Source organism: Accipiter gentilis, chromosome 17, assembly GCF_929443795.1.
Source record: "Accipiter gentilis chromosome 17, bAccGen1.1, whole genome shotgun sequence".
In the NCBI taxonomy this organism is placed as follows: domain Eukaryota; kingdom Metazoa; phylum Chordata; class Aves; order Accipitriformes; family Accipitridae; genus Astur; species Astur gentilis.
Genome location: NC_064896.1, coordinates 2,345,131 through 2,369,739, shown reverse-complemented (window position 1 = coordinate 2,369,739; position 24,609 = coordinate 2,345,131). Strand labels below are relative to the sequence as shown.

Below are 24,609 nucleotides of genomic sequence, written 5' to 3'. Positions count from 1 at the left end.
AATTTAAGATACTCGAGTTCAAGCTGCCACTGAATATTAATTCTTACTAACTCCACGATGTCGAACTCTTCACACCACGGCAAGGCTGGCAGTCCTGGCAGCAACTTTAACGAGGCTTATCATGATTAAATACACATGTACAGAAGTAGATGCCCCATTGTCTTGCCCCAATTTCCTTACCCCCCAACCAGGGGTAGGATAATACTTTCCCCCCAAGGATGCATGGAAAAAACATGACGTTTGGAGGTCTGGGGAATGGGCTGGAGGGAACGCAGGGGCTTCTGGTTAACACGAGGGACAGGCTTACGTATCCCGTGTGCGCAAGGGGGGAAGAAAAAACCAACACATGCTGCTACGGTGAGCTAAACTCAGCCAGGGTGGGGTCAAAGGAAAGTGCCAGCTCTGCAATTCAAACAGTCAGCCCCTTCCTTGCAATCCACCACAGCAGCACAGAGAAGGGATGAGCAAAGGAGCCGGGAGAGCCTGCATGTGGGATGGGAGAGGAGCGGGAGACGGGAGGCAGCGGGGAAGAAACCTTCTGCTACACAGCAAAGAGCCATCTCAGGAGGGAACACAGTTATTGGCAATCTTTTCAACAGATGCTTGACAGTGGGGGAAGAAGGAAAGGAAACCGTAACAAAAATTTAAATTAAAGGCTATTTAAAAAGTGCTTGACAGCACCTATTGAAGTGGAAAGATAACCCAGCATTTTCAGCATTAATCTCTCCTTAATGGGCCATATTTCAATACAGAAGTGTGATTAAGATGGCTTCAGCATATGGGTGATACAGCAGTGGTAGAGCTCCTTTCAACAGCACATCCATTTGTTCTCACCAGGACAAAACAAAGTCCCGTCCTTGAAACCACACTGGGACCCCCTTGAATTACTGTGCCATAAAACCCTTTCCCATCACACTCACACATCAGTTCGTGCTGGCACCTGAACTAACCCATTTAATAATAGGTGCAACATCATCATTTTTCAAGGGATGCTATTGAATCTTTAAGCTCTGCGAATCATTCTTTTGTTTCCCTCCCTCCACCCTAAGGAAACATTTCTTTGCAGGCATTTAAAAGGGCAATGGTTCTGACGGGGTGCTGATCGTTGTATGGGAAAAGACAATTTAAAGCTGAAGGAGGATGTCTCCTATGTCCTAGATCTGCCAGCATGCAGACACAGAAATGAAAATATACATTGCTGTAGATCCTGAGGAAATTGCATTTCCTGCGGTTACACCCTAAAGGATGATGACCAAGATTTAACTGACTGTACTGCCTGAGCCTGGTGGGAAAATTTCCCCCCTTTCCCCACACCCTTCTCGGTGTGCCAGGCACCACATGCAGAACGAGAATTTGGGAAAGAGGGAGGAATCTCAGCGTGGAGGCAACCACCTCAATCACTTAAATCTTCGGGGTCAGGCTTTACACTAAAGTTCCACGTATAAAGGGAGCACTGAGCCAGTAAATGACACTTTTAAATTAAAAGGCCAAGCAGTTGCCAGAGTGCCCAGCTGGCTAAGAGGTTATAAACGACTGCTAGACTACACCGATTCCTACCAGCACCAACTCCAGACCTCTCATGCCCGCGAGTGGCTTTATACCCCACATAAACCATAAGCTAAAGAAACGTCAGTATAAAGTGCTACCAAGATTAGAGAACAGCAACATATGCTGATGGGCTCTAACCATAGCAATGATAGTATCTAATTCATATTACAAAAGGAAGCATTCACTGAACTGCAGCAGTGTTTACATACTGCTCATTTCTGAGCCAAACTGCCTAAACCATAATTTTTTGCATAACTGTTATATACGCACCATTGTCTGGTAATATAAATCTTACAGTGTTTTGCAGCAGTAAACCAATTCCCTGCGAAGCCTAGCAAACATTCTTTAAATTCAGCCTATCCGTATAATACTTGCCTTTCGGAACTGAACATAAGCTAAGACATTCTGCACAGATTCATCATGTAATTCATGCAAGACTTTGTTGACGTTGTTGCCAGCAAATTACCGAAGCAAGAGGAGGTCTCCATTTGCACTTTCCAAAATCCCAGTACTGCCGTAGGAACTTGTTAGCTAATCCGATTTAAAGTTGGGCTCTTGTTTAGTGGTGGAAAGCAAATGCTCTCATTTCAATGTAATAACCAACATCTCTCTAGCGTAAGCTGCACTCACACCAAAGAATCCCCAAGTAATTCAGGGATTTACGGGAATCCTTCTCCTCCCCAGAGAAATGAAGTCACCTCTCAGCTGGAACACAGTTGCCATTTAAAAGAGACCACCAAGATGACCCAATTGGTTTAGCATAGCATTGGAAAAACAGCACTGCATCCAGCCCACACTGCAGGGAAGGAGAGTTTTAAGTAAACAAAGTGGAGCTATCCATAATGGGATCTGTCATGGAGAGGATGGTATTTACAGGCATCGCTTTGAGGGAGGTGTAGGGTTGGCACGGCTGTTAGTTTGCAGGCACTTGACCTGTGCTTGAATTATCACGACGTTACAGATGGATTTCCACATCTGCACAGACTGTGTGACCACTTGCCAGCACTCGACTCTGTAAGAGACCTTCAATCTCAACCCCGTGAAACTAGGCCCTTTGTGGAAGACTTCAGGTAAAAGTGTATTTTTTCACATCTTCTCTTTCCCAGAACTAGTCATCCCCACAACAAGCCGCAACCGATCCACGCCCCTCTGCATGCCGCAGGCGGGTATAAAGCACGTGTTGCTCAGTAAGCAATACAGACCATAGAAGTAAATGGCAAAAATCCCTCCGTTGGCTGCATCACTGTGGAATTTCATCAGGACCTGATTGGAAGAGCTTTGGGCTGATTTCTTAGCAGAGTTGCCAGTGAACACACCAAGCTGCGGGGCTGTTTGCTGTGGACCATCCCTAAAATCACGTATCAGAAACACAAGAAAAGAGCATTATTACAAGTCTTTAATCCTAGGCAACAACCAACCTCCTTCACTGCATGCACTGGAACTCCTCCTTCCTCGTCCCCCCTTTTCTACATTTATATTACATTCTCAGCAGCTCCCGGGGCAGCTGACCTGGACCCCCAGTCTCCCTCCCCACTCCATTATAACCAGGATAATCTCTTCTGGCAGTGCAGCGCTCACCCAGTAGACAATTACAAACATCAACTTCATTTTTATCCTCGGAACTTGAAGAATCAGGGCCGGTTTTCCAAAGGAGTTTCACTCCCTGTTTACCCAGCAGACACTGAGATATTTTGGAAGTCAGATATTGAGTGCCACAAGCTCAAGAATTTGGCCACGACCTCTTTAGCCGGCGCAGCTATGTGTGCTCCCTTGGCTGCCTGAGGTTGGTAACACGCCATTTCTCTTCCCTTCTCCAAATAGGAAAGGAAGATCCCAGCCTGTAAGGCTCCCGGGTGAAGAAATCAGTGCCACTTTATTAACCACAGCAGAGTTGCACCCACTTTACGTCACAGGTCACAGTTCCCAGTTGCTGCTATTTAAAAGGCAGCTGGGGGTCACAGCCAGTTCTGGTGCCTAACGCCATCCCAGCGTCGCCTTTGGAGGCTGGGAGATCAGCTTGGATTGCAGGGCTGCGTATCTCTGATTGCAAAAGAAAACCCAAAAGAGGACACTGGTAAATGCAAGTGATTCACCAACGGCTTTCTCTTCATTCAGCCTCTATCCACGGACAGGTAGCCATAGGTAAAGTGCAAAAGGAAAAAAATGAGCCCCATAAAAATGTCTCTCAGGGAAATCAGAATCAAAAGGCAATTCCTATTATGCGAGTCCGAGCAAGACTCACTTCAGCTAAATTCAGCTTGAGATAAAGACCCCATTTACCATTCATAAAGTGTCCTCTGTAAAGTCCCTTAAGCTCCCCAAGAGATGTTTCCTTATTCCATTCAGCAGAGCATTTCGGAGATGAAGGGCCAGGCCGATGAAAGCATCCAGCAGGACGAGGGAGGCTCTGCCACCGAACACCCTCCCGCCACAGCCGCGATGCCGGTCGGCATCCCCCCGGCAGCTCAGCCCCTAATCACGGTAATTGTGGCAAACCAGGGGGACGGTCACTGCTGACCCCAGGCAGTGCAGGGGTCTGATGGCCTTCATTTTTAACTGCTGATGATGGCAGAAATTAATGGCAAAAAAGACCTACAAGGTCTGACAGGTGCTGCTATACGGCCAAGGGTGGGACTACTCTTGTGAGCTGCACAACGCTGAGGCAAAAGCACCACGAAAGCTAAGGATTCCTGTACAGACTCCCCTCAGACCCAAAGGATGACATTTCCATCACCCGGCACGAGCAGCCTAGTCATCCAGTGATCAGCCCCTTCACCGACCTTGCGGTCCTTCCCTACATTTTTCAGGAATGTAACACTAACTGTGCTCAGAGAGAGCCGCTTTGTCCATTTTGCTAGCCCCTTGCACCACACGGTCCTTAATCGAAAGGCCCCATCAAGCACCCGGACTTTAAAAAATTCCAAATCCTCATCCTAGTGTCCCCAGAGGATAATTCCTTCCGTTCTCAGACACGGCACTACCCATGCGCTGTGGCAAGGGGTGCTCTATTTATCAGCAAGAGCATCTTTCTGCAGTGGAGCCTTAGTAGCAACTCCAGTCAGTCCCCACACCTTTGCTGTACCCACCAAACAGTGATGAAATCGCTGTAGGGCTCCGTTTGCAGCAGAGTGAAGTTGAGATGGATTCCATATCCCACTGGAACTGTGAGAAGCCAAGTGCAGTCCTGGGAATTGGGGTACTGGTTGGGGAAGCCAGGAGAGTAAACTGTACCGTTTTGGGTGGTGACGTTCCCTCCACAAGGCACTGCAGGTAATCACACAGAAACACAAACCTAATGAAGAACTATCCCCCAAAACAATAACTCCTAAAATCCTGTATTTCCCATTTTTCTTTCCCCACCTTTTTTTTTTTTTTTTTTTGATAAGAAGATAGCAATTCTGGAGGATCCAGCCCCAAAACTTTTGCCTAGCTTGCCTCGAATAATTCCCATCTGTCACAACTACATCTAACATTTTCGACTTCATTCCGTTACAATACATTTATTAAGTGCTTCAGAGCCGAAAGGAGACTGTCAGGGCGTTTTGTACAGATGTGATAGCCAGGTGTGCAAATAAACTCTATCTTATGCCCTAGTAAGAGGCTTTGGGCTCCACCAGCTGTCTGCACCCATGCATGGAAAAATACAGCTCCTGACAAGATCACACCAGTGGGCAAATCTATCCACTTGTTCATACAGCATGGCCTGGACCAGAACCACCGAGCAGCTGGCTTTTCACAGAGTGCATCTGAGCAGGGGGGAAATGATGATTTGTACGACAGCAGCATCCAATTCATTAATCAAGACGACAGTTCTATTGCACTAGGTATCTTCCAGGTCCAAATGAACTTGCAAACTAAGGAGAGGCAATTAGAAACGGGCAGCGAGAAAGAGGGAGAGAAAGATGACATCCTGCCGAGGGCCACAGCAGGTCCCTACGTCTGAAAGTCCCACGTACGAGCATCGGCTTCTGGACCTCCCTGGCATGGAAGTTCAATTGAAATGATGATAATGGCTGCAGCGCGTTACTGGCAACCTGCAACAACTCAAGGGGTAAGTGCAGACAGGTCATCTGCCCGAGCCAGCTCTCTTCTAGAAGCCACGTAGCTGTTTCAACCCAGTCCTTGGCTTAGGCTAACACATTCTCCCTCCCCACACGACTTAGTAATTCAGGCTCAGCGCTATACTAATATATAGCAAACCACACTCCTTTTTGTACAGGAGTAGCTCCGCAGACTTCTGCCACCCTGGCCCTGACCTGATGTGCCAGATGTGAGGTTAGAGCCAGGCTCCGTATATTCTGGTTCTGCTCTGCTTTCTCACGTCAAGCCGAGAAAAGCGTGTGTAGTTATATAACTCCGTACACTCATTTTCTGAAAGAAACACCCCAGAAACCTTGGAGGCCAAGTTCCTTTCTGCCCTGCAAAGCAGCAGGCAGCCTGCTGATCACGGGGAAGAAAACTCCCTGGAATGGTGCTGGAAACCTTGGCCTCTGTGCATTTATTTCAGAATTACAGCTTCTCTTTTAATTAAAAGGGCTTTCAGCTGTGACCCGTGTGGGAAAGGTGAGGTGGCCTCACCTAAGGCAGTGAGTCCTCATTGCTTACTGCTACGCAAAAAATGGACCATTTAAGGAAACAGCTAGAAAAGATAAGTTCCGCATCGACTTTACCAGCACTAGCAGCCCACCAGATGTGCACACAAAGAAGCAAATGGTCCAAAACGTACCTAACCCCTCACCCTCCTCTGCTACCAGAAGTGCTGCAGAGCCAGAAAGCTACTTAAAAAACACAGTAAAGAAGGAAGAATTGGATGGTTGTAGCCAGCAGATAAGGGCATAATCCTGCTACCACCAGCCCCACCTTACCAGCAGCAGCCGGCTGAGCATGGGACAGTTCTTTGGCTAACGCACCTCTCTGCGGCATTGCTGGGGTCAGTGAAAGAGCAGCTGAGGATTCGGTTCTTTATGGTTTGTGTTCTCTGGGGTTCAAGGACTTAAAAGAGGAAAAATATCACCTCTCCCTCTCTTTCCCCAGTGCACAGTTCTTGCAGACCAAGTGCTGTAAAGAGGCTGGGATAAAGGTCAGTGCCCTTGGGAAGTGCAGTAGGAAATCTTCAATAAGCAGTCTTGAACTTCTTAAGGGTTTGTATGAAAACCTTCTAAAGTAAACCACACAAAACTCAGTCCATTGGCCCAAAGGATAAAAGGCTGAAACAGCCCTACTGGGGTTTGAAAAGAGAATTTGGACATTTGAGCTTCGATGCCTAGAACACAGATCCACTCCTTCAGCCTGCAGGGTCCTCCTAGCAATCGCGGTTTTCAGAAAGAAGACTGTGGAAGGTTACTGAAGAGCTCCCATCTGGATCATTTTGGAGATGCCACCATGGATCACATTAAGGAGACTAGACAGGGACACAATATTCCCACACTAGGAGCCCCCAGAGCTGCAAGGGTCTTTTACCAGGAACTGTTTTTATTTACCAACGCTGAATCAATGGAAGCTTGAACATTGCTGAAGAAGTAAAGCAGACGAGAACGATTATTACAATCGCCCTGGACTGCTCCAGTCTGAAAGCACAGCTCCCACTGGCACCCAGCAGCGAGACTGACAGCTAGAGACAGTCCTCACCCAGAGATTCAAACGCACCACCTGAAAAGACGCACCTTGGTGTTGAATTGTTCAAAACGTTTGCCTTGCCTAGGCTGAAATATGTTGAACATCAACTCGCTGAGAACACGCTTCAACACCTCGGGGGCTGAGGCTTTATTCCAAGTGCACATTCCCAGCCCGCCTCCAGCCATGCTTTTGTTTCCAGAGAAACTTTCAGCTCAATTACAAAACAACGATTCAAAAGGAGGCCAGAACAGAGCGCCGAAGCTTTTCCTTTCCCCAGAAATGCCTGTCCGGGTGCTCTCAGGGTGATCCCAAAGCCGTACCTTCACACCTGGGCAACGGGTGGTCCCAGTTTCTGTTGGTGCCGTGCTGACAGGTCAGGACTGGGTGGCCGATCAGCTGGTAGCCAGGCAGACACTCAAAAGAGATGGACTGGCCAACGTTGTAACCGGCTCCTCTTACAACGCCATTAGCAAAAGGTTCAGGGTCAGGGCACTCCTGCAGCTCGTAGGCTGAAACAAAAAAAAAAAAAAAAAAACCACCCAAAAAATAAGGAGGAATATTTCATACTTCGTATTTTCTCACAAAAGGAGGAACAGTACGCTCTCTGTGCTGCTTGGCTACTTCATACAATGACTTCACTGAAGGAGATAAACTTTAATGAACCGTGCACACATCTGCATGGAGGCTGAGGGAGAACCCTGCTGCTGCTTTGCAGCAGCCTCAGACACGAGCACTGGGGTCTGTCCTGCTCTGCCGAAGTGGCAGAGCCTGTATTCACAGAGTCACCCCGCACTTCACTTCTAATTGGGAAATCTGCCTTGTTTTTCAACAAAACACGGACAACCCTGATGACGAATGCAAGTCAATTGGTTAACATGTTCCACCTGGCATTATAAATTATTGGTCAGCCTTGCTAGAGCTAATTTGCATAGCAATTTCCATGAGATTACCCAGAGTGCCTCACAGAGCACATTCCTTCCTAAATTGTGCAATAGCGCATGAATTATATGGTGCATGAACAGGACAGCCAAGACAAAATTAATGTTTTCAATTAAGTATGAGTAGCGGCTTTTATTGCTATTTCTGGCGAGTCAGCCCTTTGTCAGTCCTTGGCTGTATCACATGGCTGGAGACACATGCTCTATCCTTCCCACTCCTCAGATCTCTCTCCGAGGCAGGAGCTGGACCACTTGGCAAGCAAAGCCCATCCTAATTGTATTCAGTAGGAAGCACACGATCTACGCTCAGCATCCTTTGCCCCTTCGTATTCCCACCTGCCAAGGACAGGCGAGACAGAGAAGACCAAACCGTTCTGCAGAAACACTGATCGAGGTAGAGCTGTCGATCAAGCAGGGCTAAAAGTTCATGTTTTCTTTCAAGAGGGCAAAGACTCAGGTGGGTAGCCCCAATCCAGCACCTTCAAAGAGCAGCAAATCCAGTCAGAGAAGGAGCACTGCCAGGGTCTCGCTCTGCTGGCTTCAGAGACCGAGGCAGCGGCTGCTCAGAGGACACCGTCTTCAAAACTGAGGACTCAAGCTGGGCAAGAAAGAGGGCACCTCCATTCCCTCCTCATCTTCAAAAACTGCACTGAGGGCATCTTTTGACTTGAATAATTTATTTCTCTCCTTCCTTTCACTCCAGGTATCCATGCCAGCCCCGTTGTTATATTATTTGGCTATTTACTTGTTTACCTGGTTCCCTCCACCAGTCTGCCTCAGCACAAGGCTACGCTGCAGCGAAGGATGCATTTAGACTTCAGCTGAGACCGAAAAGTAGCTGCAAAATTCCAGAGCAAGCTCACGGCTGCTGAGGACTCTTCTCTTTGCACATGCCAGTCGACAGAGCCAAGATCTAAGTGAATTTGGCTGGAATTAATTCAAAGGCATTTCGCTGCCGCAAAGCACTCTTGGAACGTTTGTTATTTGCCGTAGGCATAAGTCCGGGTGAAGAGATCCCAGTTATTAGGATTAAGCATGGCCTTCATGTAACACCTTTCCACTCATTTGGATTAAGTCCTCATGGAATTAATTCAACAGAAGAGCAACAACCGTGACGCCCACCCTCTCTCCGCCCCCTCCCCCGGGGACAGGATTGTTCCATTGCTGCTCGTTCTGTGCCTCCTTACCTTGGTATTCCAACTTGAAGCCTGGCTTGTTCTGTGAGTGGTCACTGTGGAAGTACACAGTTGTTTCATGAGATGTCGACAGGAGGGAGCCTGGGATTTCGGTGCCACTGAACCGCCCGATGACGTTACTGGTGTCGTACGGCCCGTTGCGGATTTCAACAAAGTCGTGGTTCGGCTCAGTGGAGAAGTTTAGGAACTGGATGTGAGCACCTGGAGAGGAAGAATGAAGAGTCTGCCTCTAAAGCTATACCCGAGCCTTAGCACAGCAGCACCACTCACCCAGTGCTGCCCAGTATAGCCCAGTCAATCAGCAGTAGCACTTTTACCACGGTTGGAGGTAGAGGGTGTCTGTAGGTATGGGTCCTGCTAGTTTTCGACGAGCTCAGGCTACCGACGCCTGTGTTTTCATGCTGCTGGAGTTTCTGTGCACGCCTCTCCCTCTGCCTGACACCAGGGAAACTCGGAAGGCAAGCGCAGAGCTACACAGATCTCCCCTTGCCAAACCGAGCGCAGCCAGCTCGGATGGCAGGACACACCGAGCCGGGTGTTTCGTTTCCCCAGCAGCACACAGCAGCTACACCAGGAGGAGGAGAGTTAATCCACGAAAAACCGAGAGTCAGCGCTTCTTCCAGGAGCGCAATACTCCTACCTCCTGGCAATTAGGCACCCCGATGGGGCTGGCCTGGAGAAGAGCTGAGCTGGGGGTGTGCAAATTTCTCTCTTACTAAGGGCTGGGGAGATCCGCATTTTGAATGTGCTGATGCCTGCATGAACTCTAGCTGAGGCAGGATATAATCTGACACCAGCTTTGCTCACTTGTTACATTTATAAAGAGTGATGCAACTGGTGGTGATGTTTTACGGCTATTACGAACGGGAGTAGCTAAGACAAGCCCACTAAAAGAGGATGTTACAGCGGATTCAGAGGCGTGCCCACAAATCCGTATCAACCTGTTACGCTCCATGGTGACCCGTAATCACCCTTTGAAAAAATGCTTATCATTTCACAGCACCATATAAATGCACCTTTAATGGGAAGCGTGACCGAGAGGTCAAACAACAGAGTCTCTGTAACTCATCTTGGCAAGCAATGCATCCAGCACTGACTCAACAGGGACAGTATCTTCTTATCAGCTCTTTTGTGATAGCATCAGACCAAAACCAGTTGTCTCACCAAACCCCACCGGCAGCAATATCCTCCATGTGCAGTCCAGGTTGCTTGGATAATTTCCTGGGAACCCTGGGCTCAGGAGCACTCCTTCCATCTCTTCTGCTGTTCCTCCACACTGGGCTGTAAAATCAACAGTGTTAGGGGGCAAGATCACTTGGGGGTCTCTCTGGGTGACGGTCACGGCCAGCCAGCTGCGTGGGAAACAAAGAAGGTAAAAACTAAGAAGAGAAAAAGGAAAGCCTGCTATGGAACTAGCACAAAGTTTGCCAGGCACTGCATGGCCACATTACTAATGCGTGCGCCTTTCTCTTGCCCTCTGGAGATAAAAGCCTGGGCCCAGAGATCCAGTTTTGGCAATCACAGTGGGAGAGGCAGATTTGAGCTGCAAGAGACAAGACGGACGCTCTGTTCTGTCCATAGACATTGTAACAGTGCACATCATGCACGCAGCACTTGTTTGAATTTTTAACCACCTAAAAAAATTACTGTTAAGAAACAGACTGATCCTATTTTGACTCCAGTTACTGCTACTTCTTCTTCTGTTTAACTGATCTACCTTGACTGCTACACTTGTCAATCTCTGGGCAATTACTGATAAATATAGAACAGCGTGTTTGCACACTGACTGAAGTAAATTCCCTACCAAGAAGCGATCCACATATGACAGCACAAAATATGTTTACAAAAGGCATCGCATGAAATTTAAACACAGATAGCATCTTCTCATGCTTATCTGGATGACCTCTACCTCGTTACGGTAATACCATCCAGCCGAATACACCCAGGCGTGCTCCTAACTCGTTCTGACAGTGAAGGTACAGATTCCCTTTGTCCACTATCTCATTACGCGTGTACTTGCTACTAACAAGGTTTCTCCCAAAAGATTTCTCTTTCTTTTTCCTCTTAATGGCTCTTTAATAGAACTACTTCTAAATTATTTAGAAGTCAAGCATCTGGATGAAGTAGACCAAAAGAAAATCAGCACACTTTGCCAGGGAAGCAAGCTGTTCTCTGAGCAGGGGAACAACCAAAGCCTGGGTTCCCGTGCGGCCGGGTTTAAGACACGTCAGTACACGATTAGCCCAGGACAACGAGTCTCAGGACTGTCAACAAGGGGTGCTGCGGCATCCCCAGAAAAGACAACGGTCACTCGTGATGATCTGCGCTTGGCTGCAGAGACGTGTTCATGCCTCTCTGAAGCTGGATGACCTTTTTTCAGTCAAACGCGATGCGAGCTGAGGGATAGGAACAGACAGGTGGATGGGCGTTCGTACCGCCGCGCTTGGTCACGACCGTCCAAAACCAGACATCTGAATTCAACTGCACTGGTGTCTACGCTGTGACGGTGCCCAGTAGGCACAGCCCAACCAGGCAAAATCCTACTGAACTGGGTGACCGATGCTGATTAAAAGAAAAAAAACCTTGAAACTTGCAGTTGCTCAGCTAGGCATCAGCTAGATGGTAATATTGGGGTCCTCCTCCAGGCGGGGATCCCCCAACTCTAATACCGAGCTGAAGGGCTTCTGATTTCTTTCAGAGCAACTCCCATGGGTACGAGTCCTTTAGACTCATGTAAATGTCTCTGTATTTATTCCTGGCCTGCAGATCATTGGATAAAAGAACTGTTAGCTCTTATAATTACTTTAAAGCAAAATGATGTAAGCTAGAACAGCAGGAGCCTGAAATAACTGTTAACTAAAGCTATTAAATGCATAAATGTCTCTCTCAAAGCTGTAAAACGTGCAATATGAATATTAAACATCTAGATTTGCTAAAAGCAAAGTATTGAAAATAATCAAAAAACTCCAGCAAGTTCCCTTCACCTCTGTGCCTCTTCCACAGTGGAAATCAACCGCCCAGTGCTTTTCTCTGAAGGTCTGAAACACTCGGCAGGCTCAGCCCTGCTCCTCGGAGGGTGTCACGGGCAAACAGCCGTCTTGACAAGTGACCTGGCTCTTGCTGGTCACATAGGACCTGTCAGACACCAAAGGGGGGACAGCAAGGCACCAAGTGGTGTGGTTTGGAGATACTGGGAGGGTAAACGGGCTCCAGTAAAAGATGCAGTTTTAGTGATATCAAGAAGCCTTTCATAAAAATAAACCACATCCTGCAGATCTTTGCTTAAGATGGAAAAAAACCCCCTCAGCCCATAAAAGCAACCTGCTTTCAGTATAAAGAAGTTCTAGGTTTTCCCTTTTGAATGATTTTTTCTTGAGGAAATGCTTTTTATATTTTACTTTTTATACTATAGGCACATTTTAAGCATTCTAAATAAAGCATCCTGGGCAGCCCACGGGGACTTTTTCATTGAAATTTCCTCTTGCAAGAAATGAAGATTTTTTCCACACTCTTATCTCACTTCCAGAACAAACCTGCATTTCTCTAACTCCGACCCTCACCTTTTTTTAGAAAAGCGCTATAAATATCTGCTAGGTACAAAAGAACAAGAGTCCTACCGATGCAAAGTGGCGGTGGGTAATTCCAGCGGCGGACGGTGCCTGGCATGCACGAAATGTGAGAGTGGCCCTGGAGAAGAGGAAAACAAGACACAGGGTTTGGAGGATCTCCCTGTATTCCAGGTGTTTGTTGTCATCTTTTTTTTTTTTTTTGGAAAAACGTTCAGTACCTGAAGCGCGTAGCCTGGTTCACACTGGAAAGAGACGACGTCGTTCACTAAGTAGCGCTCACCGATCTTCAGGCCGTTCCCGGGAATGGGGGGCTCGGGGCAGCTGGACAGACCGACGGCTGCAAAGGCAAGAGCGAGATGAGCGCTGCAGGGAGCGGGGATGGCATCTGCGCTGAAGGCAGAAGGAACGGGAACACACGCCTTCATTTTATCCCGTTCCCCTGTTTACCAACCACCTCCACCGCGGACACTGGGTGGGAAAGTCCCATGGCCTTTGCGTTCTCCACAAAGACATCCCTGATCACACAGTATTCCCCTATGTTCCAGGGTATGGCCAGGATCCAGAGGTATTCACTTTACCTGGAACACACTTTTTTTGCCACGTACAAAGCTATCACAAATCACTTTGCAATTCGTGGCCAAAAATGTTTTTGGCTGAACCCTAAAGACTTGACAGAAGAGCTGCATCTGCGACAGCACATCCGTTGCAAAGCAAAGACAGGCTCGTTCTCAACAGTTCACGAACCAAAACACCCGCCACGAACTCTCCCCATCCGAGCTCTGCGTTCGTGGTACGCCGTACGTGCCTTTACCAACCAGGCAGCATCCGACAGCAGATCAGAGAGGATGCAAGAGAGAACCATCTGCTGTCCCTCACCGGCAATATCAAGGGCATGCAGTATGTGTTGTGTGCAGTTTGTCCCTTTCTGGACAGAAGCAGCATGGTTTCATTCTCCGACCCTATTCTTCCTGTTTTCAATCACAGATTGAATTTACCATGAGATATAAGCAGCAGTAAGCGCAGCCGGTCCTTGATGGTGCCCGCACAACAGCCTACAAAAAAATTCATTCAATCCCATTTCTGTCTAAGCTACATTTACAACTGGGAATATCCTGCTGCAAACCCAATTAACAATCCCCGAAGTCGCGTGTCAGGTGATGTGCTCTCCTTTACACACATGCCACCCTCTCTGCCTTCTGCAATACCAAACGGAGATAAAACGAAGACCGGCCTCTGCAGTCACCTCGCACCCACCGCGGCTCAGCTGCCTGCCAGCACCTCCCTCGCTCTCAGCGCTGGCAGCTGCCACTAAAAGATAACCTTCTGCATCGCTGCAAAGGCTAATGCTCTGCTTAAACTCCACGGTCTGCAGGCTGAGCCGAAAGCAGATGAAAAAAAAAAAAAAAAAAAGAATCGAGAGAGGAGATGCTGACTCTCCTCCTGAAACCCGAGTCACGCTTCCCAGCAAGAAAACATGTAGTCCCTCCCCACACACGGCTGTATCGCTTGACCTTCAGAGAGCCAAGGGAGAAAATAGCTTTAAATAACCTCCCATTCACATCAGTGGGCACTGAGTTTCACTCGGTCCTAAATTCTTCTTGCTCTGCTTTGGCTTTCGAGCATGTAGAGATACAAGCTTTGCTTGAGGAATCCAGTGAGGGTGAAAGAAGGGGAGGAAACAAACTGGTGTTTTAGCTTAGCTCTCGAAACTTCCTTGCAGCACCTCTAACCGAACAAAGACAAAACCTGGGGCTCAGAGCTGTGAAATTCCAATTGTACGAGCAAAGCAAAAAATACATTATTTGCAGCTGCCCTGAAAATCAACACCTATTCATTTTCTCAGCAAAGAAACCAAACAAGCCTGATAATCCCAAGCCTCATGAAAAACCTGAACATGATTGTTGCAATGGGGTAATACGATCGTCAAAGAGCTTATTCATTGAAACAAATGGAGAAGAAACAGAGTCGCAGCAAGAGAATTCCTGAAACAACATCCATTTCTCCAGCTCCCAGAGAGCAATCTGGGGCACGATTTGTCTCCCCAGTCTTGCTGGTTGCCATAGTCTTGGCTGGATCGGTTAATATGCAAGGTTTCAATCTGCAAACCCAGTAAAACCTGGAAAGGTTAGTGCTAGTTGGCCTTCTAAAAACACACACACACAGCCTCTGCAAACAGCTATGCCATTTCTGTGGACATTTTACAAAATGAAATGCGCTTTCAAATCTACTTGCTTCTTTGGAAAAAATAAACAGAACATTGGTCGGCTTCAGAGACAAACACAAGATTTGTGATCAGAACCAATTATCAGACACAGTGTCCAGCAAGAAACAATTACGTTTGCATCGCCCCAAGGAAGGTTGCGTGAACACAGACAGCAGTCCCAGCACATCTCTCATCAGCTCGCCATCGCTGCTACCAACGCAGGAACAGAGCCAGCCCGTCACCGCGCATTAACCAGTCCCCTGAGAGCTGCGCAAAAACCAGACTGGCTCCCGGCCCCGTCGCACCCGTATCTTTAGCACGCTGCAAATGCACAAGCCTGCTTGCTTTCCTGACTGCTAGCTGAACGTTCAATTTAGATGTGCTGAATAGAGCCGAGAGCTGCCATTCTGCACCTGCTTGCTCGTACTCTGCCTGTGCTGCTGCCGGACTAGATGTGAATAATTCAAGCCCTCAGTACGGTACCATTGGCGAGGTAACAGCCACCGTCACCGTGACCCACCACACCTCGGCTGTAGCACACCCTTCCTGAACGGACATCTGCTCCAACAGCAGGAATCAAAACACAGACATGGGGGAGACTGAATTTTTGGCATCATTATCCAAACCCGACAGCCCTTTCCCAAGAGACTCTCTTCCCTTCCACGTCTTCCACTTTTAGTCAGGTCTGTTCTCTTACCACTGAGGATTTATTTTTTTTAAATACAGACTCTGCGTATCATCACATATGATGACGTTCCCAGGTCTGTATACCCGAGAACCGAACGCAACCTTGCATGAGACCTGCTGGAAGCAAAGTGCTGCCATTCTGCTAGGGTGTCGGCATAATCCGTTACAGATGAACCCACGAAACTCTCCAACGGTTCGGGGAGAGGGAGAAAGGAGAGGGTGCCCACGCTCTGGGCACTGTCTCCCTCGGAACGTGATCGCAAAACTTGCCGTTTAGCTCGGGCCAGCGTGCCTCCCCGAGTTGGAGACTGCAGGAGGAGGGTGGCCGTGCATTTGCATCGATCACGAGGGACACCGCGCCTCTAAACACAAAGCAGAGAGAGAGAAAAATACCGTTTCAGCAGATAAGCTGAGCAGGATCTAGCTGCGTGCCCTGGCAGCAAAGGCAGCTCCTGGGCTGTACGGACAGGAGGACAGCCAGCAGACAGAGGGAGGGGATTACCTCCCCCCCACTCAACACCCATTAGACAGCACCTAACCTCTTGTGCCCAGTTTTGCGCCCCACAGCATAAGGAAAACATCGATAAAGTGGACCGCCGAGTTCAGCAGCGGAGCACCAGGACAGCCGGGGGCTGCAAGCACTCGTCCTGCGACGAGAGGCTGCCCAGAGTTTTTCCAAGCACAGACTGCATGAAGACGTGTAAAGTGAGTCAGCTAGTTTTATCTCACATCCGACCCTGCTTTCGGCAGGAGGTTCGATGAGATGACCTCCGAGGTCCCTTCCGACCAGAATTATCCTATGAAGATCTCTCTAGCCCTGCCTGCTGTTTCCAGCAATGACCGATACTGAATGCGAAGAGCAGGCAACCTCTGACAAGCATCATTTTAGGCGCTTCCCGAGCAAAGATTGCAGCACTGTGTGGAACAGGCCAACTCTCCATGAATTTTTAATACTCTGGCCTCCACAACTCCTCCTGCGCTAAAACACGGAAACCAAACAGGTGCTACGAAGTGCATCAGCAGCAAAACGAGGGGCACACCATGACCCTGCATCTCCTCTGCTGCATCTGTTCTCCATTTAACGTTCATCCCTCTCTGCACCTTGAAAGCAAGGAACCACGTAAGCATGGGCCTTAAAGCCCAGCCCTTCCCCACTAAGCAGCTTCTACTTCTACAAGGCAACAGCTCCGTAACCATCTCCCCATCGCTCAGAGGAACTGCGAGATCAAGGCTGAATTGCTCTTACTTTTGTATTCCAGGTGAAAGCCGGCAGCAGAGACGCTGATATCCGAATAGAAATGCAGATAGAGCTGGTTTGAAGTGCTGTTCAGCAGCGCAGGCACTGTAGTTCCTAGGAAAACAAGAGATGCACAAAGATACTGAAGAGGAAGGATTCTTTTTTCCTCCTCCGTGTCCTCGGAGACTAGCTGCAGGAGAGGCTGAGAACAGAAAGTCCTTTAACTTAACAAGCTCTGTTGGTTTTGATCAGGTTCTAATGAGGCCAATTGAGAAATACCCAAGGCCTCTCGGCAATGGCCTTTTCAAAGTCTACTGGTGAATTTTATCATGTGAAGTTTTACCACTTACAGACCAGACAGACTAGCAGTATTGAAAAGGGAACCAGTGATGAGAAACAGCGTGGGTGGAGCGCAGGTTCCCCTGCAAGGTCCGGATTCCTTCTCCTGCCTCATTCCCTAGAAGCTGTTGCAGCACCACATCAGGGCAGCTCCATCCCAAATGCAGCACTGGGAGCAGAGTCTGCTGGGCTTTACGCACGACCCTTCTCCTTACCAACCTCAGAGCACTTTGAGCACATTTGTTCATTAAATAAGCAAGAATCGGTGCCATCGGTTTGCAAGTGGCTCTGCTATTTGAAAGCTTTACAATGGTCTCGGGGTGCTTGCTGCTCCCTGCTCTGCTAAAACCCATGGTCCCCACTGCTGAGCAAAAGAAAGGGTGTTTTGTTGCCCTTCATCCAGTTTGGTGCCAATCGGCCAGGCTGGGTTAACTCACCAAGTGCAGCGGCCTGAGCTAACCCCACACAACCCAGCAGCGCTGCGGGAACCCTCGCTTCCAGGCTGTGGAAGTACTCATGGGTTTTGGCAAAAAAACCCAAACCTAACCCCCTGGTTCTGTGTTTAAGGCTCTCTATCCACATTTCTGCAGGAAGACAGTAATCAAATTCCCAATTCAACAAAGCATATGATTTCCATTAAGCACATGCTTAAATCTATTCTGAGTTTTTGAAGCACTTAAGCATATACTTAAATTTATGTACGTGCTGAAGTCCAGCTGATGTGAATAGGAATTAAGCACGCGCCGACGGGCTTCACTGAACATGTTGCTGAACACGTACCAGAGAAACTTCCCAGCATGGTGGCTGTGTTATCTCCTCCATCGAACACTTCCAGGGAATCCCAGTTCTGCTCAGTAACAAAACTGATCACCTGGATCTGAAGAGAAAAAAGAAAAAAGTAACAGTACAACTCCTGCAATCATGCTAATAAACCAAAATAGTATCAATAAAAGGGACGCTAATAAAGTTAGCAACACACTCTGGGGCTTTAAGTCAGCACTGCTACTTATCTGTGCTAATACACCGGCAAAACTTGGAAACCTATTGCTTTGACTACCACCGTTTGGGTTATACAGCTATTTTCCAACAAACTCCACACCAAATTTCCGTATCGGGGTGCTGTCTTCCACTGCTACAAAAGGAGAGCTCCTGTAATTTCACAGCTAATTTGCAGCAGCTGAAAATTTGAGTTTTTTCCTGTTTTGTGAAATCCCTGAAGACTTCTGCAACACTTTCAAATGAAAGCAACCACTAGTAACCCAAGAGCTGAAATAAAAACAAAGAAACCCCCATTAAACCACAAGGCCTTTTTAATCCAATGAAGTTTCTGCAACAGCCTTGTTTCTCAGCTTTTAGTCAAATCACTCAAGTTGCATTTTCGAATTTCCCACCTTTCTCTGCCGTGCCCCATAAGGTTTGAAGGCTTAAGGAAGTCACTTGACTCCATTAGTTAGAACATCAATGCAGTCCTCAAACGAGTAACATCATGAGATCTCATAAATCTGCATTTACACTGAAAAGCAGCTCTTATACTTGAGCAAATATCTACATGTAATTGCACAGATTTGTTTTCCTTGATTACCATTACAATTGATTCTGCCTTTATTCCTAAATCTTGGGGGTTCAAAGTATTTAGTGTCCCATTCAGGAAAATAAGCCGTGCTGTAGGTTAAGTTTGGTGAACAGCCCGAGACAGCAAACCTGGGAGAAAGCCAGCACTATTTGGAGAAAACCAACTTTAATTTCTAAGCTCTAGATGAAATTTTCAAACACGCGGTACCTCAAATTAAACTTCTAGGCCAACAACCTAAAAAAGGATCCTTAAAGACAAATCAGGAACATAAATGGCTCGTACAACTTGGCACCAAACAAAAGGCTTCATTTCTTGGCGTGCGGCAGAAGCCGCTGCCCGTGGGTTTGGGGAGAATGCCGGAACTTTGGTAATTCGGGCAGGTAGATTTCCCTTTACTTCCAGCCTTCAGACATCTGCTTACTGCAGAGCCTCAATTCTTTGAGGTCTCTTTGGACGAAGATTTCCTACCAAGCCTAATGCTTCTGATCTGCAGTCGGCCTGTTGAATTCAATAGAATTACTCCCTTAAGCGCAGAGCTCAGCAGGACACGTTCACTGGACTGAACACTGTGAAGAGATTTCAATGCCCTGCAAATCTTCGCTGCACGCACGCATACGCGCACGCACACACATGCACATACACTCGCTCACTCTTCCCTCTAGTAATTCTGTGAAACCCCCTCCCTTTCTTTCCTGCAGTGTTCTTCTGTATTTACTCATCCACTCCAAATATCTCGCTTGCCTTTGCTCTGCTAAACACAAAATAAAACACACACATTAGGGGGAGGAAAAAAAAAAAAAAAAAAAAAATCAAACCTCATTATTTCTGCCATTTTAACCTTTTTCCTCCTTGATTTATTCTGAATACTAAAGCAGGCTATACAGTTCCTGCAAAGTTGTTTGGGTTTTTTTTCCCCCCAAAAATAAGTAGAGTTCATCTAGCAGAAATTGCAGTGACCCCTGCAGAGCCATTACTGATCACACTGACCAAGTCAATACCTTTCAGCCTGCGTAATTACACCCCTATTGTGATTTACATTCTTGAAAGAGAACGTGGATTGAGAATGTGCATTTTGTTTGCTCTTATATTTTCTAAATTATTTACTATCCTCCCCCCCAACTTAACGGAATAAACATTTTTAAGGTCCTAATTCTAGTCTGACATGTGGATTCACAAGGGATCTGCATCTATTTACTGCCATGTATATAAATTAATTCACTCAGGAAGGTTTGCTACAGGAATGAATAATTCATAGCAGAAGTGCTAGCTCGTACACTGATTACATAAAAATCCTGCTAGTGACTCGCCACTACCAAGAAAGCTTTAATTTCACCTCCTCCTCTGATTTACAGTTGTTTAACCTGTAATTGTTGTACAAAACAAGGGTAAACCGACGCTTAAATTACTATCTAATAACTGAGAACATCTCGCGCACAAAAGGGGGTGACGGGGGAAGTGGAGCCAACGCGAGCGGGGCAGGTTCCAGAGCTGCTGCACAGGAGCCCAGCAGCTCCAGCTGCGTGGCCATCACCCCGCCTCTGGGCTGTCCCCAGCCGCCAGCTCCTGCACAGGGCTTCCCTGCGGCCGTTCTCCTTCCTGGGGGCCGATACCTTCCGCCATGCCTTTTCCCCCCACCGAAGACTTCCAGTGGAAGTCTCAGTGTCACACGCTGACGTCATCTGGTTTGACGTCAAAGGATGATGTCATCCCCCGACCGGCCGGCGTCCAAGGGCAGAGCCGAGGGACGGCGGGTGTTTCGGCACACCGACGGCGCGGTGTCCTCCGCACAGCGCAGCCCAGCTGGAAGCGGAGACCCCAGCATGGGTGGGGGTCCGCAGGGACTCTTGCTGAGCACCGGAGACAAGCGTCACGGTCCTGCCCTTCACCAAAAACTTCTAGACCTAGAAACTGAACTCCGGGCTTGGCAGCGTTAGAGCTCAGCCACAGGACACACTTTTTGTTTGCTTGCGTTCTGTGTTAGACCCTTAGATACCCATTTCCCTTGCAAGAAGTCACATCCAGCAGGAAAGGGGTAAACAAAAAACCACAAACCTTTAAAACACTTTGCCATTACATTTTCCGGTTTTACGCGAGAGCTGCGTTTGCACAACCAAAGAGGTGAGAAACAAGTACTTATGAATAAAGACATTCTTTTAACAGCCCGCTGTAATACTCGCTTTCCTCTAAGCTTAGCAGACGTGCAAAAACTGCTCCGCGGGCTGAGAAGTGGCAGTGAAGGTTTGCATTCAGAACACGGCAGTGCAGAATACAGACATCTATTTACATCGCTTTAAAAATTAAGTGAATTATCACCTCCCGATCCCAGGAGTCCCAAGCAACTTGCAAGCTGCCTCAACTGTTCAGACGTTTGGCTGAGCTAAATGGATCCTCCTGCCATTTGGGGGTTTTGAGCACAGCTAAAATTCCAGATGAATGGGAAGGAAACAACGGTGAGCTCTGAAGCTTTTGAAAACATTGTTTTAAATGGCTTCACAACCAAAGAGGAGAGCGGAATTTGCCGGACTGGACGCAGCACAAGCCTGGCAGAGGGCACAAAATTTTACTCCAGGCTCGTGCTCTTTCACTGTGATGCCCCTGGTTCTGCTCCCACCAGCTCTGTCCGTCCCAGACCCAGGTTCAAGGTTTCTGTTGGAGTTACGATGGTGGCACAAGGTAAAAATCCCCCGCTGGGAGAGAACAACTGTAATCCAGCAAAGCAAAGCTGGCGTTTCAATAAAACTGTTGAGAGAGACACAACTGCTGTGCGCCAACACCTGCGAGTGCTGCAGAGAGGGAGGAACCCACCTACAAGCCCATTAGCCAAATACACGATAGAGGAATAAAAACACTTAATGAGCAAAACCCTCACAGACAGAGTGCTGTAAAGAAGAAGAAAGAAACCCTCTGATAATGAGGCCTGTGGAATGAATGAACCTGTTAAAGAATCCATCTCCTGTGCATCAAGTGACGTCAGAGTAACACATGGTGAGAGTCCTTCCGTGAGGACGAGGCATGTATGTGCTGAATGGGAGCTTTATCTAAGGCTCGGTCTCCGATACTGGGCTTAATTCTCAATATCCTCTAGCTTGCAGGACTATTTCTGCAGAGGAATGATAAGGACCACAAAAAGACCTGAAGAGAGAGCTCATTTACCTGGAGACAATGAACAGCAAAGCTGTAATTGTATAATCATAGTGCTACAACTCTGCTGGCATAACAAATCCACGCAGGCACTCCGAGCAAGCAACTCTTCCTTGGTGTAGCTTACATTGCTTTCAACATTGCATAATTAAGCAGTATAAAGATATACGCCCAAAGTACCACTATTATTTTGTTACACCAGAACAGCCACACGGCTCCAGTGGATTTCCCACAGAGCGCGCCTCCGAGAGGCAAAAATCCATTGAAACATTACCCACTTCTGATAGTCACAGCGTAAATAAATGTCCGATTCCAGAGAATTACATTGAACCGATCTCTTTCCTGTGAGGAGCAGCAACTTCCTAAGACGTGGGCTCTGTAAGCGCACCAGATACCGTGCGTTCTCCTCTCCAGACCGTGCTGCAACCGTACCTGTATCCCCGCTCCTTCAGGGACTGTTATCTTCCACACGCAGTTGAGGCTATTCAGGTACGGCTCAGGGAAGCCAGGGGACAGGATGGTTCCTTTGCGTTCAGTCAAATTTCCACCACATGGCACTGAAATAAGCAAAATACTGTTTGAAAGTGGAAGGACTTGGCTTTATACTAAAAACGTTCTCTTAAAACAAAAAAGCAAGCAGAATTGGCTCACGATTTAAGAATAAGATTTGTATTAATAATCCTTTTTTCAGGAACTCTCTCCTATAACCTCTAACACAAGCAGCGCACGGAACTTAGGTGTGGGGAACACCGGGTACATCAGCCCACGAGACTGGTTCTTCAGGAACTGCTCTCCTCCAAAGAAGGTGAAAGCAGCTTTCAGATCTAATTTATTGTAGGTGCTGTCCCAGATCTCACAACGAGTATTGAATCCAAAAGGTCCCTTTCCAGACATTTGGGATGAACTGCCTTTGTTCATAGGCAGCCCTGGCTTTTGTATCTTAGAGGTATGAAAAAAATTTTTTTATTTGTCTGGTTTGTTGGGGGTTTTTTTGGTTTTTTTTTGTTTTAAACCATCCCAAAGGATGTAATTTATTCTTCTAGCACAAACTTTTGACCTGTTTTGTCTTTTCTTCCCCCAAGCCCAAAGATACCTACCCACACAGGTGGGTACCGAAACGTTCCACTGAGCCAGCGCCCCAGGCATGGTCAGGCACTCGATGCTCCGGGAGCCCTGGAGCGTGTATCCAGCGCTGCACTCGAACCGCACCACCGCCCCAACCGCAAAATCGCTGCCCAGCCGCCGGCCGTAGCGAGGCTCCGGGACCGAGCTGCACTGGGTGGCACTGGTTCGAGGAACCGCTTGCATCGCAGACAGGAGAAACCAGCGGGAGAGCGCGCAATTGCAAAACAAAAAGAAAACATACCGAAAAATTATTAGAGCGAACGTTTTGGAAATATTTAAAGTGCCAAATTAAAGAGCCGCTAAAACCAACGCAGGAATCTGATTATACCTAAACCCCCAAAGAGAGGCTGAACCCACCGAGAAGAAAAAGAAAAAACATTTCACTCAAATTTCTGTCAATTCAAGTGACATTTGAAATAAAAGCAGCAAGGACATTACAGAACCATGCATGCTTTCTAAGATGAGACTGTTTGCCTTCAGAAAACTTACCACCGCATCAGAAAAGTCATTTCTAAATAGCAAAACCAAGGCATTCAGCAATGACTTTCCAAAAAGTTGGTTCGCCATATAATGCTAGAGCCTCAGCAGAAAACCTTTTAGGTTTCTCTGCTCACTTGGCGTCATTACTATAAAGGACAGCAATTTCAAACAATCTTCTTCACGGTGAGAAAGGTAAAAGAAAGAAAAGGGGAATTTAAGTTGTGATGCTGCATAGCCCCAACTGTTGAAATTGCCTGCATTCCTGTTCAATGCTGGAAACGAGTCAAAGAGTCTGACAGATAAGTGAGGGGAAAAAAAACGAGTCAAAGAAACGGCTATTGCTGAGGAAGAAATCAATTAATATTTTTCTCTGAGTTACTTTACAATTTATTAGTGTTTAATGCCCGAGTTGCTGGGAGGGGGAAAAAAAAATGTGGAGATGATGAGCACATTAGCTATATTGTTTGATTTTAATTTGATTCAGAGAGATGAATGTCAAACCTACTGCCAAAGGCATCGTGCGAGATGATCAGTAAGAAGCTGAAGTGTGTCAGTGGTCTGGGGAGGGGAATGGAAAAGCAGAAAGGAGCTACTTATGATGAGGCACTGTTTTGGGCAAATCCAAGATAGCCAAAATACTCATGGATCTGTACCCCTGCTCAGATAACCCCAGCTCAGCCTGTGTGCTTGCCCCTGCAGCTCCGCTCTCCAGTTCAGGCTGCTTTCAACACGCTGCTTCAGGCTCCCAATTCCTTCACCTCGGGGGAACGTGCCATGCACGTGCATCACTGGGTAGGGGAGGTTTTGGGAGAGAGAACTCCCGTTGATGTAAAAATGAGAGCAAACGCCATTCGAGCCTGGCCAGGCAGACCTGCAAAACCAGGGCTGGCTCGCTCTTTTACTCTTGCTTTCCACGCAGTAATCGCTGAAGAGTGTGCAGCCCATAATTAGTATGCA

The 24,609-nt window shown here is 47.5% G+C and overlaps 1 protein-coding gene across 1 annotated transcript in view; it reads right to left on the bottom strand.

Annotated features, from left to right (window-relative positions):
• CSMD2 (CUB and Sushi multiple domains 2) overlaps window positions 1-24,609 on the bottom strand; it is a 310,633-nt gene that overhangs the window by 48,913 nt on the left and 237,111 nt on the right. The window contains exons 34-44 of the mRNA XM_049820686.1: window positions 23,145-23,348; window positions 22,480-22,604; window positions 18,114-18,210; window positions 17,004-17,108; window positions 13,086-13,204; window positions 12,916-12,985; window positions 10,463-10,579; window positions 9,290-9,499; window positions 7,485-7,673; window positions 4,635-4,812; window positions 2,751-2,896 (exon numbers count right to left, since the gene is read on the bottom strand). Coding sequence (XP_049676643.1) covers window positions 2,751-2,896; window positions 4,635-4,812; window positions 7,485-7,673; window positions 9,290-9,499; window positions 10,463-10,579; window positions 12,916-12,985; window positions 13,086-13,204; window positions 17,004-17,108; window positions 18,114-18,210; window positions 22,480-22,604; window positions 23,145-23,348 — 1,560 coding nt within the window. The remainder of the gene's footprint in view (window positions 1-2,750; window positions 2,897-4,634; window positions 4,813-7,484; window positions 7,674-9,289; window positions 9,500-10,462; window positions 10,580-12,915; window positions 12,986-13,085; window positions 13,205-17,003; window positions 17,109-18,113; window positions 18,211-22,479; window positions 22,605-23,144; window positions 23,349-24,609) is intronic.